Below are 16,106 nucleotides of genomic sequence, written 5' to 3'. Positions count from 1 at the left end.
GTTTGTCTGAAAAGGCAAAGCTCGCTGAACGTCCGCCTTTTGGCATCTTTCTTTGGTAGATCATGCGTAAATTTGTGCCATACTGGCTAAACTTAGTGACATAATTCTCATTTCCCAAGGGCCGAATGACATAGATTTAGAATACATTCTATTATACTTAAGACATCCTCTTAATAAAAGTCAACCCAATTGCTTGTTGTGACAGTAAGGTTTGATTTCAGCATTACTCGCTTTAATCTTTACGTTAATTAAGTTCTGATCGTGTGTCGACGACTAGGTGTAAACTGGCTATGTAAACAGGTACATATTGACGTATAACAACATGACCACGTGATGCATTTTAATATCCGACTGCTGCGTAACAAAATCATCCCTTAACTGTAACGCAAGTGCCCATTTTCGCCAACGCACGTTTCGCAAAGTTATTCCGAATCAAAGTTGACCCGATGTTAAAAGAGATTTTGGTCCAGACGATGGCGAATCTTCCAAAGAATTTGGCTTCAAATTTATATAGTAGTGCATTAAAACTACTGCTGAGCGAACCATGTATACCACATAAAGAACGTAGAACAAACAGAAAGACTCTACACCAATATTTAATCGTGCGTCGCAAAACCTTTATAGTTTTCATCGTTGGATCCAATGGCATTTACAAACCTTACCCGACATTTTGTGCAACGTACGACAATTAATAATAAGATGACGGATAATACTTGTCGGCGGGTATCATTGTAATTCGTTATTTTTTAGGACAATGTTCAAAGCAATCAAATGACATCTCAATTGTTTAGTAACAAAAGGGAAAAAGTGTCAGAATTTCAAACAAAAATGTATTCTTTAATAAGTCCCTTTGGTTTTAAAAGCTTTAGGTAAGAGCAAGCAATGCTTGATAGAATGGAATTAAATTTCTGTGGCAAAGCTGAAATATGTGCTACTCTAAAACGTTGCAACGGTTATGTAGTTTGACACCCAGCATGTAATAGCACATTATTTTATGGCTTTCAGCAAACCTTTCTCAAATTCCATGCGATTGCATGTCATTCACATTTAGATTCACACTGGATGAAAAACCCACTTTTTCTGCCCAGTTTCATGTGGTTGATAATAAATCGTTACGGACACGAGGCGAAATGGCACACGCATTTTATCAACTGGTTAACGAAATTTGATCGCGGATGATAGGCGATCGTAAACAGGGACAGAAGTCGTCCGAGGATCTTTTGTACAGAGTTTGTTTCAAAGACGGCGTCTCGTTTGAAGAAAGTTTTCCGGAACCTTGGTTTCCTGTAAACAGAGTAACCCCAGATGAAAAAAGAAAAATAATAATTATTGTTAAACGACGTGGTTTATTACGTCATCACTGAGATTGTCAAAATGTTCAAGTACTAGCTTGAATTTTACCGAACGTTCTATTTTCTGCATATTTGACTGCGCCGTGTAATTTGTACGGCATCATATTCGAATTGCCATCATGTATAAAAAGATGAGTTTATTATGACGATTAAAACATAAAACGTTTACAAGTGTCACAATCAAAACTGGTTTTCGTCGTCCAAGAAAAGCACTTTAATATGTGCGAGATTAGACCTTTACAAAGTCGTCGTTTGATCTCTTTGACTGGGTTATCTGCTCTCTAATTATGGGAGAGATAGAGGGATTAGACGCAAACGAAGCAATACGGAAAGCTCAACGACCGTCCATTACGTCCAAGAAGATCCTTAGCGGAAATGAAGCCGGTACTTTCGTGGTTCGCATATAAGCGTCACTGGTGGCCATCTTTAAACAGTTACGATATTCAACCACTTTTGCAGCTGTGGCCTGAAGGAACTTTAAGGAATTAAACCTTATTCATGTATTATAAAGAGAGGATGTTGTTTTTTTTTATCAATTTAAGGTCGTCCATAGAACAACATATACGTAGCCCTCGGTTTTTACGCAGGTGTGAGTATGACGCATTTGTGTACCAGACTGTATTGTTTAATGTGCACTCCTTGGTTTGTCGATTTGGGGTGCATAGATATCTTATTTGTTTTATTTCGTGTAGTGTTATCCAAACACTTGTTCAGGATTTATGTATTCCCAATTCCAAGAGAAATGGAAAGATACAAGGTGATTTTGCGTAACCTAAACGACGCCTACGCAACTTTGCAATAAAAAAATGCAAACGACTACTGCACAATTGCATAACGTGAAAGGGAAGTAAAAGAACAATCACAAAGCAATCGTTTAAGTAATTTCTTGTTTGCATGGTAATGTCTAGCCGTTTTCTTATTTCATTCACAATGCTAAATAAAGGGAATCTGGAGAAATTGAGTCAAAGCCATCTTTTGTTTGCAAGTTTGAAACAAAATGCGAAGAAAAATGTCACCGGCTTAGAAGTAAAAAGTCAAGGCCCCGCCCTATCTGTATTTAAAAGGTTCATGCCATCGAAAAACGTGACCTGATCATTAAATTAATGTTGAAGTGGCGAGCCCGGTTATATTTGCTTTTGCAGTTTGTTTGCTTTCGTATACACGACCATTCAGCGTTGAAAGCTTTCATCTTGGTCGTTAGCAAAAAAAAAAAACTTTTCATGTCCCTGAAGTTTTGCGGCTTCAGGTCTTTTTACAAGCTGACCTATTTCAAGATTAAAAGAATAGGAAATATGGAACAGTGGTATCGACGCTGAGTTTGAATCGCTTTACCCCTGAGAGTGTCACTTTGCGCTCACAAGGGAAAACTTGAATAAGTGATGACAAGATAACAGAGATCGTTGAATTTTCGCGGTGTCTTTTGTGGTGACGTTGTGCTCCACACATACAGAGTGGTTTGATGTAACAATCTATTGAAAATTGTTTTTGATATTTTAATAAAACTTTTGTTGCTTATGTTTTATAAATAAATTTACTGTATTTGGAATACCTGGTTGTTGGAGGTAGGCTTGGTTCAAAGTCATACCCCAGTCACTTTGTTTGTCAAACATTCAATAATGTACTTCTGGTTATTATTCATGATTCTTGTGGAAAATTTTTCAAGTGTTAATGACATGTAATTCATATTTAATCGTAGTTCGTTATTGCCCTTTCAACGAATCTGTGTAATGATCGCCTTCATACCTAATTTCCTCACAAATAAATGCTTCGTAGAACATTGTAGGTCACGGTTTGAATATTAAACTGTCCATCAGGCCGTTTATTAATGACGATTACAGGGGGCTATATTTGCAGTGTTAGCGTCTAACTTACTAGCTCCGCTATAGGCCGATGAAGCAGCAAAAATTCCGGCTTTTACGGTTTCCGGAGCGGTAAGGCGGTCTGGTGCAAGTTGTTAGACGTTATGTTACCAAGAAAGGCGCGATAACGCGCTCACCCTACGCATATTTGCTCAAAAAACGAGAGGAGCAAGGTGAGAGGATGCAACGAGGGATGGGAGTGAGAGAGAAATAGATAATGAGCGTTAAAACTTGCGAGCCGTGAAATAGCGATACCTTTAAGTCATTCTCAAGGCATTTGCCGAATGCAGGCATGCCAAGAGGCATTTTATCAGGTTTGTTCATCTGCGGGGGATAACATAAACGATAGCGGAAGCCCTGAAAATCTGATCCGGTGTCTCCTTGTTGTAAACATTTCACTAAAAGAGAGATACCAGTCTACAAAACTGAGTTTACCAATTGGGCGTCTCCCTGCTATTCAAGTTTACAACTTTTTTGCTCACTTGCCCAAGACAACAGGAATCATGCTATCGGAAACACCTTCCAAAAAAGCTTGCATAATAGCTTCCAAAGATATTCTTGTTTGGTTTGTGCCTTTATGCTCTTAGCTGTTTGATCGTAATAGCTCTGTAAACAGAAGCTGGAAGTAGATGTTAGTTTTGCATCTCTCTATCACGGGGTTTTATGATGTCGCAAAGGTCACGTTTTCAAAATTTACTTTGCCGTTTGGCTAAAAGCTTGTCTTGCATTGGCGGGAAGTAACAGAATGAAGTATTTTTCCTTTACGACATAAAAAAGACCACATAAGCTATATTGACAAAATAGCAATTTTGTCTTCATGGTATATGACGTAGAAATACATTCAGCATTATTCTTCAGGTGCGTTGCAAAGGTCACCTGAGTCACTCTCAAAGCACCTGTAAATTTTCGGATATCTTGGCAGCTGATCTCCCGTGCATTCTTGACGTTTTGCAGCCCTAAAATCTCCTTTCAATTACTCTATTCATTGAGGCGTATTTAGCTATGCGCCCGGCGGCAAAGCCAGAAGAATATGGTGCTTTGGTAATTAACCGGGTAACTAGGCTTACCTTTATGCTTTTACTTATTTTTTTTAACCTGACCTTTCCAAGTTTATTTAAAATATCTAAACGAATGAGTAATCAGTGTTTATTTACGATACTTTATTAGTCGTTTGCATTTAAAGGCCACCAATTGCAAAGGCCACTGAACTGAAATCATCATAAAAGTCTTAGAGTTTGTAAGTTTCTCATGTGTATGGCAAATGCCAAGGCAATCAAATACCAGTTAACCAACCACATTACATTTCGCAGCACAGCTTGGACAATTATGTGCAAATAGTGCTGAAAGCCATGCATTGGTCAAAGACATATTTCTCGAAAATGTGCTTAAACCTACATTTACTGCGCGTTGTGATAAAGCTCTTCGGTATTATACCCCCTTTGATTTGTTATTTCATATGTGATAAAATAGTTTTGCGAAATAGATATTTTGCTTGCACAATTCTCGGCAATGCCCACATTTATCACGAGCAGGGCAAAGCGAAGCTTATACTGGATAGGCCTATCCGTTTTCCAGATTTACTTTGGTTAAACACCTGGATGGTTATGAAAGTTTAAATTTCAAAATTGTAGTGTGTCAAACGGATCGGCTACCCGCTATAAGCTAACGACAGTCGTTTTGGCAATTCCAAATTTGGTGATTTTTTTCTTCAATCTGCCTTGAAAATTTATACTCGACCAACTCAAGTATCTATAAATGCGACCGCTTATTCCTTAAAAAAAGAATGACCATTTGAATACACCACACTCGTTGGTGGTCTTTCGAATAAGCATTTTAATATTGCGCAATACGCACTAAGCGAAGGAGGCTACTGCCTCAACTGCCAACGCATATTGATGTGTTTCTCATATTTGCAACTTATCATTACGATGCAAATAACACATTTTCATACTTTGCTTGTAATGGAGCATGCAAGATTATACGAGCAAGACTACCAAACTGTGTACATGATTCTTTCGTTTATTTTTGTCTTCCTTGAGGTGATAAACGCTAGGTTGGCTTTCAAGTGCAATTCTTAAAGTCGACATAGAGTTGGGTAATTACACATGGGCGAAAGGACACATCTGTCTCAATGGGCTCAACACGCAAACTTCAAAGATAAGCTTGTTTTTTGATTACAGTCTATCGTGTTGATGACGTCACGGGTGATAAGTGAATGTCGTAACATTGAAGATTCTTTCATTGGTCGTTTATTTCTGAAAACAGAGCAAAAAGGATTTGACTCAGGCAAATATTTTTCATATCATCCACGTACCCTGTTGTTGGCTGAAATTTTGTTTTCTGTTTTTGTTAAACTCAGTTAACGTCTTGACTTCTGTCGCGTTGGTAATGAATGTGAGTGTGACGTGTTTGTGTTTACGCCATGATAGTTATCTAAGAGTGTAGGCATTTCATGCGGCGACTTTTAAACTATAAGTGAAAAATACGGCAGTCTATTTGTTTGCAAGCATTTATAGCTCAAGGCATTTGTCTTTGTTAATTTCTGAAAATGGTAAACCAACTTGTCTTCTTTGTACTTGTAAGCTTCACTCGTACTGTTTGTTGTAAGTCTGAGTAAAAATTCGTATTTGCAGATGGAGAAATACCCCGCTTTGGTGACGTATCTAGCTTTGCTGAGCAGACGGGCCTTTGACCTCGAGTATACTTTCTCCCAAGTGTCTGGATCGAACGCATTCCCAGAGCTCTTACCATTAGAAGTTGCTGGGGCATGAAGACACGTCTATACGTTTGTCCGTTTCCTCGTATTTATTTCCTCGTTTGTCCGTTTCCTCGTATCGTACTGAAATTTCAAGCAGACGTTTGTATTCCTCTCCGGTCGCCGGTTGACTTTTGGATGAGACGACAATGACGTAAACGTTACGAGACAATCCACTTGATCGCATCATCCGTGCTCCCAGACGTCGTCTGCGACTTGACCTGAGCAGTAAATCATTTCATCCAATTTATCAGGACACGATTAGCTGGCGTCGCTATCTCTCAGCCGAAAACATGGGAAGTCCGGTGAATAATTATGAACAAAACAAGTGGAAAATTAAGCACCGATTTGACTTACGACTGGTCTTTAATCTATTAATGCTTATGTTGCAAGACGCAACTAGTTATTACCCGGTGGGAGAAATATCGCGCTTCAACAGAATTACAACGATTAAGCCATCAAGACCACATAATAATGGTCTTAGGTTCCTTTTCTTACTTAGCTCCATAGGTCGCTTTGTTTGTAGTTTATTGTTATATCCACTTTACCAATTAGACGTTTTTTAGTGTCGTAAGATTAATTTCAAAGAGCAAGTTTTCATGAAAACCAGGAATTTCAGACAAGCCTTTATAGGTGTGTGTGCTTTATGAGACGATTATTTTTGAAGTTCGAAGACGATTTATGAATAATTAGGCGCTCCGTTACCATAAACAGTCTGAAATTTGAGTCTCCGTTTCCGTGTTATTAACACTTCGTCAAAGTCGATTTCTCCAAAACTTTCACAAAAATGTAAAAACATATTTTTACTAACTAAACATTGTAAAAAAATTTTCGTCAGTAGAAGTTTATTTAATTTATTTCACGTTGTAGAAACTCAACCACGCAAACATTTGTAGAAAAAGCACCGTTTTGCATCACGTAGCGCAAATGCCGAACTTCGTGAGTACTTGCCTGCGGTAACGAACCAACCGATCGGTCTTAGCTTCTAAAAGTACGCCTGGTTTCTATTTTCAGATCGCTTATTTTGTAATGAGGCTTAAGGTGGATAAACTTGTGTTCCAAACGAGACGGTTAGTCACTGATATTAAAAAACTCTCACATTCCTTAAACTTGGTTTCCCAGTAAATTCCTTGCAAGGCTTTTTTGACCAGAGCTGTGTTTTGCGATTTGCTTTTAACTCAATTATAATAACTAATTAAGTTGTTTGTATGTCAATACCATCGTAAAAATGTCTCAAAGCAATAAACATATTGGTAGCAAAATGTCAAAAACGTGGTTTACTACAATAAGTGCGTGTCCACGTGAATGGCTAAAATGCTTTTTGTCAAATAACTGACTTTACCAAAAGTCGTAAACACATCGCATGCCATCGAAAAAAATTAAAGCGATGCGACGTATGTCGTGATATTTCTAATCTTAGTAAGGAAGATATTTCTGGTAAATTTGTTGCAATGCGCTGGAACGCTTTGGACCGAACAGCACGAAACAATACAGTATAATTCACCCTTAATCGTCTTGTCGCTTGTATTATTTGTAACTGGTAGCTCACGGTCGGTCACGGTCTCAGACTAACGACACAACAGTGCACTGTGGTTTTGCGTTTGCTTGCTACAGAAGGTGTAACCGGTTGGTAAATTACATCTGTCAGACTTTAAATTAAACTTTACGCGTCGTTATAGACAGACGTATACAACAACTCCTACACAGTCGTTTTATAAAAATTGCCCCAGCTGATGCCATCGACATACATGGGGACGGATTGCGTAGGCGGAGCATCAGACGTCGTTTGCCGGAGGGAAACCTTAATGAAGATGAGAGGAAGGTTGATGCTGTCCTCTACGACTGTGTATAACAGCCAAGCACGATGGTTAACGGTTTCCGGATGTAGACTGCAATGTCGCAACTCCGTTTTTTCTGGTCGGCAACGGTTTTCAGACATCTTTTGCTCCTGTCGCTGCGCCGACAGTCGTCTCTTTTTCTCCTTTTTCTGTTTTCTGTCCAGGTGAGCTAACGTTGGAGAGCTTGAAATGTTGATCTAAAGCGTATTACCAACCTGGTGGGCGACGTTTGCGGTTTTAGTTGGCATTAGTCTTGTTTGCAGCCCTATATTTGTGCATGGCTGTAACTTATCGAATAGGCGATGTCTTTGCACGTAATGGGGCGAGAACAAACGAATATGACATTTAAATTCAAAGCTGCTTTTGTATAGCACATGGAAAACCTGAGATTCAATTACCAAACGCCCCGTTTGCTAAACGTAGATTGATTGCTTAATGACGTAAAAGGCGAATATTTCAATGTTTCTTGTAGGCTCTGGAAGTTTAGGAAATATTTGCTCTTGACAGCGTTGTTGTTTGATTCTTTTAAGTTCAATCTACTGCCAGTGATGTATAAAGTGTGATATTAATCTAACGAACTTCAATAGACTCTTCAGTTATTTATCGACTGAAACATACAATTCAAACTTTAAGAAATTAACAGAGATTTTGAAAACGTCTCAAACAAGCGTAATGGATTCATTGTTCCTACTTAATTTTGCTTTATGGCGTATTTGCTACTGGGCTGCCCATTAATTCATTTCGTCCGGATAAAACAGTTGTTCCGCCCTATAAATTTCATTTGCATTAATGATGTCATTAATGACGTAGTAGATCACGGGTAGGTGATAATTTTGTGCAAAAATGCACACAGTCTCATCATCGCGACCCCATTGTAAGGGTACGGTGTTACAAATTGCGGCGCAAAGAGTATTGTAATTTGACAAAGAAAGTTTTTCAGTACCGTTTTTTTCTTAGCCTTACGACATCTTAAATAATATTTCTTTGAGTACATTAATCATATTCCGGTTGGCAAAAGTCGCGGAATTATCTGTGCTGGTTTTAACAACGGTTTCGTTTACAAGTTTATTAGAAACTTGGAAGAGAAGAGACGAAAAGCGGAAAAGAGGAAAAAGAGGACAATCTTTGTTTCTTGTATCTCACTCCCTCCCCTCTCACCTTCTCTCCTTCTCTGTTCCTCCTTTGTGTTCAACGAAGCATGGCTTCGAATTCGCCTTTCATTCTTTTGACGACGATTCTTAGCGCTTCAGTCTATCAGCGAGAAGTATTTGGTAATCTAGTGCGAGCGGAATAGCTCGGTCGCCGCAGAAAGATTAACAAATGCTCGATGTCGTGAAGACTTTAATGTTTAGTTTATTAATTTAGAAAAGGTCTGTTTTCAAATGGTTTTAATCGCCCACGATATTGTGAGAACAATATAAACTTAATTTGTCATTTTGCAGAATACGTATAAGCTGCCCAAAGTGAATAGTAAAAGTATAAACTTGAACTTTCTGGGCGGCATGACGGCGTCAAGCAACAGATTGAGGCCGGTTTTTGCTTGGGCCATAGCAGCAGTCCTGGTCAGCATCGCGACGATAACAAATGGAAAGGTAAAATTATTCTTTTTGTCATATACTTAGGTATACGTAATTTTGTTGGAATTGACGTGATTACGATATGCATATATGTACATATTGAGTAGGTATTTCCCTTGCGTAAACTCTTATGCAGTGGCAAAATATCTTGCAGTAAATCCTGATTTAGTCATTTAACTGTCATCACCAGTCATGCAGTATGCCTAAATGACTTGGCTATTGGTTTGTATTAAGGGCATGAAAATACTCATGACAGCTTAAATGGATCGTCATTATCAGCATTTTAAATGCATTTTGATGACTAGGTCCATTCCAACAAAATATTTAATTATTCTTTGTTGTAAAACGTTGTGAAACCATTTTAGCACACAATGCTTTATCATTTGGCAATCAAATTTTAGCTGAATCCATTTCTAACGATTTTGTACAAGTTTTGGTGGGCTACTGTCATTTAATTAGTCCCACTTGGTTTCAAAGATGTAACAGATGTTTTACGTCTGTCGGTACTATTTTATTTACAAGTCGTATTATTGTTTTGTGCGTCTATCTACTCCCGAACACACTTACCAAACGATTTATACAGCGAGGCGATGGACTTGCGCGAGAACTGCATCGCTGCTGAAGATGTTACTGTATTACGAATAATGAAAGAAAGATTAATGAATAAGTTAATAATGAAGTTAGTGTTAATATTTCATTGGTGAGCTAGTATGAGATTTGCTCGTAAGCAAGCACTTAACAATTTTGCTTTGAATGGTGACGAGCAAATTACGGTTACAGACAACGGAAGTTAAATGTGTAAACATATACCTCATGCATATCTCCACAGTTACCGTATAAAGCGTCGTCACTTTTTGAAATCTTGAGGTCCATGCTTAGCCTACGCCCTGGCCTATACAGTTTATCCTGGTGAAGAAATATTCCCTATTTTACTCATTGCTTGTTGCCATTCAGCTTTCGGCTGGAAAGTGTTTTTTTAATAATGATGTAACAGTATTACAAAACTTTGCTATGCCCATCAAAACTGATGTCTTAAGTTGTCAATCTAGATTTCTTTTTGAAAACGTTTATAGTTACATGGCTCATTGTGACTTAACAGTCGGCTTGAATAGATAAGTTACACGACTGTCGCAAAAATGGGTTTTACTATCAGGGGCTCAAAGAATTTGTGTAATTACTTTCAACATATTATTTCACCAGCATTTCTGCTCACAACAATTTGTCACAATTAGTCATAGCCAATTAAACCTAAGTAAAACGGAAAATATCATTGGTAAAAGAAATTTTTGTGACTCAACCCTATCTATTAAGATTAGTGATTGGTTTTGTGAAAAGCATAAACTTTTGTGGTTTAAGTTAAGTTTAAAGCGATCCTAGCAATTTACTGCTTCGTGCGATGCCTACACCTTATAAACAAACAATGTTGCGTGCTAAACTGTAACTTAGAAGAACTTTGTAAAGCAACATTTGGATAGAAATATGGTAGCCATATGGAATGATATGTCTAGCCTACTTATTTACGCTATGTTTGCTGAAAGTCTAATTTCCTCTCGCTTGGTATTTATTGAAATGCGCTTCACGCTACCATTTCGTATAAGTTATAGTAAGCACACTATGGTTAGTATAGAAACGACCGTTTTTGATTTGGAAATACCTTTGTTTGTTTATGTCTGGAAATGTTAGCTGACAGGCACCACAAAAACCTTTCTTATGGAAGGGGCGTTTCTCTACGTCTATAGTATACAAATGGCGAACGAACATGCAAGTTCTACGTAATATTACCGTGACGTATACGTCGTTTTACTACACGAGTGATTTTACGCCTGTTTTATGGCAATTAAAAATCATTTGTCGCTTGTATCCAAGTTGTGTGTATGAAGAAGTTAATCTCTTGGCAAACATGCATACGAGATAATAAATAAACAAAATTTCCGAAATGGATAGCTACTACTTCGGTGATGATGAAATTGCGTTATAAAATACGTCTTCTGAAATCTCACATGTCAATTTATTGCTACAGGTAGTCGCTTTACACGTAATCGTTGCTAAAATAATTTTTCAGTTTTCACAAGGCGCGGAAAAAACAATATATATGTCCGTTGCTTGATTAATAACCGCGATAATGTGATTGAAAAACTCATTTGACAAATTGTAGTCACACCTGACGTCAGGTGGCGTATTGTAGTTGGAGTCCTATTTTAGTCTAACTGTTCAACGTGTACCTTGACGCGGCAGCGCAGGTCAAAGTGTTATTTATTTGGCTGCCATAAAGAGGCATAAAATGTTATTACCTCCTGAAGAATGCAGCAGTGTTTTAAAACTTCTTTGCTATTTGAAGGTCGCACCAAACATTTTCCATTAGAAAACGTTTTTGAAAACCGCGTAAATCATTCGGTCGCAGTCAGAAATACCTGTAGGCTCACCGTAGTATATTACCTGGATCAGCTAACAAGACCTGTTAATTGTGTTTCCTCGTCATCGTTTACGCAACTTTATTGTAGCACGCCCAATTTTTCATTGTAAACCAAAAATGCTCTTTAAACAATGATCACGTTTTGCAAGTTAGTTAAATAAAGCGGTAGATGCATATGAAATGGTATGCGCAGTTTGTTTATCTAAAATCGCTGAACACAGACCTGTTGTGTTTAATATAACGAAAATAGCGGATGAAAATGCCAAAAATTTCGTTTGGTAGAAAATTTTAAAGTCATTGAGTTATTTTAATAGTTGTCAAAGTTTATCAACATTTGACGAAGATAACAGAAATTTTGTCTTGGAAAAAAATTGGTTTCCTTTCATTTTACGAATCCTAAAGTATAACGACCAAAATATCTGTACTGGTTTGATGCATGCGCCAAAGAGTAAGATAACACTTATTGTATCGAAAAGGCTCTTTCATATGAGGCAGCTGATACATATATGTAGCCTATGTTCTTTCATATGTGTTATTGTTTTGCTATATGGAATGGATAGAGTTATTTCAAATGAATGTAGTCTCTTGTTAGCAAGATTGTTTTACGGTACTGGTGCTACAAAAATTGACCTGAGTTTCAATGTCTGTGAATTCACATGAACAATTCCCCGCAATTTACGTAATTACATTACTACAGTACCAGCGGAAACCCAGAAACAATTTATGGTATATTTCTGGAGTCCATTCAATGATAACTATTACTAAGTCTGCGCCGCATACGTCTTAATATAACGTTGCATACTTTTCGACTCTGGGAAAAGGCAAAGAAAGAAACAAGATTGCTTCGCATATTACACAAATAAGATTTAGCAATTCGTGGTTTGAATTTATACGTTCTACGCGGCAGAGATTGGTTCCGGTTGGCCAGTGTTGCCGCGGGCTTATCTTTTCTGAGTCGAGCCAAAATCTGATTTAAGATACTGTATATTTCATCAGGATAAACCGATATTTCCGACTGGTTGTTTAAATGCTGCTCGGTTTCTTTTAGGTAACACACGATTTTTAACGATAGAAGTAAAGATCCTTTGCGGTAATGCTTCAACCAAAGTGTTGCAGCATTACGTTTTGTTCTTCTTCGTGCGTTCATACTTCCTTAAACGATTTTCACTGAAACTAGCAAATTCTTAGGGGGTTCTTTCTACAAATCCATTAAATCCTTTAAGTTTACTCATGCAAGTTATAATTTTGTAGTATTAACGAAAGACGAGATATATTCTCGCTAAACCGCACTACTCTTCTATAATATAGGATAGGTACCGTATATACTTAAAGCTCTTGTTAAATAGCCATTTTCCAGCATAGATATTTCTTACAAAATTGATTGTCATGTCATGTTTTTAAATTGAAAATAACTAGAGTACTAGACCGTCACTATTTTACCGGAAAAAATCGTTCACTTAAAGCTACTTTTCATGGTTTCTTGTGAACATACCTTAAGCGTTATAACGTTGTAACCTAAACTAAATGTTTCTTCTAATCTAAAACTAACTCAAATCAGACCTTAAATAGCTTAAATAAACTTTTTGCATACCCATTCTCCTAACCTAGCCACCTATCTGTAACAACAGGTTGCGTGACCTACTTACAGTGAAATAGTCACTCTGAAAGAACTATGAATGTGTATTATTGAAAATGAGATTATGTGTAAAACAATATATTCCTTGATTTTGAAACGCGTTGTGTTACATGCGCTACCGAATTCAGATTTTTTTTAAACAATAAATAGCACTTACATGATACTTCAACATGGTATTTAATCTTTAGAAGGGCGCATATACAAGATCACAAATATCATCAAAAGGAAATATTAGTGTCTGACAAATCAGATCTTTGAAAGATGGTTGTTATTTGCTGACCTTGTAATAATAATAATAATGTTTCTAACTTTCTGTTGACAATATAAATAAACGTCTTGCTTATAAGAAATAACAACATAAAAAACAAAGTTTGCAAAAGAGGTTAAGGAAACAGATTAAACTTTATTTAGCCAGCACATGTATTCTACTGTTGCCCACTCCCTCAATGTACATTGTAAAAGGTCCTGGCAACATAAATTTATCACTCCCAAAAACCACAGATACATCATGCCCTTACATAACACCTCTATCATATCATCTTATTTGTTTACTACTCTCTACAAATACATATTTAGAATAATTTGTTATGAGCAGCAACTGCACCAGTATTTCTTTTATCTCTAAATTTACGTTTCAGGGCTTGGGCTATGGACAAGTGAGAGGAAGAGGATGTGATGGATCAGGTGCCATCACCTACTGTAATGCTTCCAAGGGAGATAGGGTAAGTTTAGTTTCACCAAATTTGTAAGCATAGTACTGTAATTAGGAAACAAACTCATTTTTTTTGTATAGCATATGCATGGCAGTTTATGTTAGTTATGATGTTTTAAATGTAAAATTTGGCTCAAATAGCAAATAAAAGTAAAGATATTTTTACTAACTACTTGTTTTATATAAAAATCATTAATTATTATTTGGCTTGCCTTAGGGCATTGATTATTTCACACTCTAAACAGCATTGTTCACCTTGTTTTAAGTCATTTGCAAAAGTTTAATAAAGTAACCATTCTTTTGTTTTAGAATAGCATTTACGTTGTTAGCAAATAATACTGAAGAGTTAAGTCCTCAAATTCATAACAACCCACCAAAATCATGTTTGCAATAGTAATGCATTGACCTAAAGATTTAAATGTTGACTCTTAACCCACAGTGCTTGATGATGAAGTAATGTTGTGTATACATGTTGAAGCATCTAGTGGCACTCAAGTTATTTTGTTCATGATGATCATTTCTTTTGTTACAATTTTGCAGGGTATGACTGGACTGCCTGGTATGAATGGACCTCCAGGATTACCTGGTTACCCTGGACCTGAAGGAGCAGTTGGACCCATGGGACTTCCTGTATGGCATATGAAATTAATTTATATACTTGTTTGGATTTTTGATATATGTTATATATCATATTTATTTGTATGTTTAAACGCATTTTTGGGTCTAGTTCACTTATACATGCCTATGCCAGTACGAAGTATCTAGAAATTATGATATCATAATTCCTTTCCACTCAGGCCTTGATATCGGTGTGAATAAGTGAAATAGACCACATTTTTGTTAAGCATCGAATTATTTTAATCATGTGCCTTTTCAGTTATGCAACTGTGCCTGTATTTACATGTCACGTTGTATTTAGGGTAAAAATGGTTTGGATGGAATGCAAGGTGAAAAAGGTCAACGAGTAAGTTTAAATAATTTAAATACGTTAAGAGCTAATGATGATTAATCAACTATTGCATTCTCGCAATTTTGCGCTTATATTCATTGTATTATTTGGTCCTACTTACATAAACTTTTGCATTATTTGTACAAATACTGCAATTGTTACAAATACTGTAATTTCTACTTCCTAAGCTAACAATACCCAATCTTGCAAATCACATAATGCACACAATGCATAAATTAAACCACAGTGTACCAAGTGCATATAGCTGGTGTGGCGTAAGTATCAAGCACATAATGTATTGATGCAGATTTTAGAATAACAAAATGATTGATTGCTTAATAATCACAGTTTTATACCATACTGACTAATTTATCAGAAAGAAGCAAGCTGAAAATCTGTCTACTTAAAAATATAAGTGTTATACAAAAGATGTTTAACTTTGCTCAGTAAAACTCACTGTCGTTTTTGTTTTGATAGGGTACACAAGGTCCACACGGATATCCTGGGACACCTGGTATTCCTGTAAGTTATCCAATTTGCTCTTTTACATTAACAACTTTAATATCAAGGTTTAAAAGTATTGCTTATTTAAATGTTTTTATAGGGATTGCCTGGTGGTGGAGGCCCTCCTGGACCCCCTGGCCTAGATGGTTGCAATGGCACAAAGGTACAATAAAATGCTAAAGTGCATTTATTGATGTAATGAATAACGATTAATTCAATTATGAGACAAGCATTCTTTCTGTAAATTTATCTCAACTCTCTATGCAGGGTGACCGTGGTCCACTTGGTCCTCCTGGTTTTTCTGGTGAAAATGGTGTTCCTGGATTCTCTGGAACTAAAGGCATGAAGGTATATCCTAGACCTAGACATTGGTTTTGTTCTTGTACCTATGATAATCCTCCTGCTGTTAAAACAATTCTTCTTAGTCTTTTAATTTACACATTCTGCGTTCTCACATATTCTGCCGGGGCACATTTCCCATTTTGTATCATATTTCATATTGTCCATTTGC

General features: G+C 36.9%; 1 protein-coding gene and 1 long non-coding RNA gene across 5 annotated transcripts in view; one reads left to right on the top strand and one right to left on the bottom strand.

Annotated features, from left to right (window-relative positions):
• Positions 1–1,102: 1,102 nt before the first annotated feature.
• LOC143449904 (uncharacterized) lies at positions 1,103–10,489 on the bottom strand. The gene is made up of 3 exons (XR_013114619.1): positions 10,192–10,489; positions 9,949–10,011; positions 1,103–1,284 (listed from the first exon to the last, which is right to left on the bottom strand). It is a non-coding gene; the product is annotated as an uncharacterized LOC143449904 (long non-coding RNA).
• The window catches only part of LOC143449903 (uncharacterized), a 21,743-nt gene continuing 14,883 nt past the window's right edge, over positions 9,247–16,106 (top strand). For all 4 annotated transcript variants that reach the window (XM_076950242.1, XM_076950240.1, XM_076950239.1 and 1 more), the window contains exons 1-7: positions 9,247–9,396; positions 14,069–14,152; positions 14,683–14,772; positions 15,062–15,106; positions 15,569–15,613; positions 15,696–15,758; positions 15,863–15,943. In XM_076950242.1, the coding sequence (XP_076806357.1) occupies positions 9,307–9,396; positions 14,069–14,152; positions 14,683–14,772; positions 15,062–15,106; positions 15,569–15,613; positions 15,696–15,758; positions 15,863–15,943 (498 nt within the window). In that variant the 5' untranslated portion in view covers positions 9,247–9,306. The remainder of the gene's footprint in view (positions 9,397–14,068; positions 14,153–14,682; positions 14,773–15,061; positions 15,107–15,568; positions 15,614–15,695; positions 15,759–15,862; positions 15,944–16,106) is intronic.

This window comes from Clavelina lepadiformis, chromosome 3 (genome assembly GCF_947623445.1).
Source record: "Clavelina lepadiformis chromosome 3, kaClaLepa1.1, whole genome shotgun sequence".
NCBI classification, from domain to species: Eukaryota; Metazoa; Chordata; class Ascidiacea; order Aplousobranchia; family Clavelinidae; genus Clavelina; species Clavelina lepadiformis.
The sequence above is the reverse complement of the archived record's forward strand: the minus strand, read 5'-3'. Positions and strand labels throughout refer to the sequence as shown.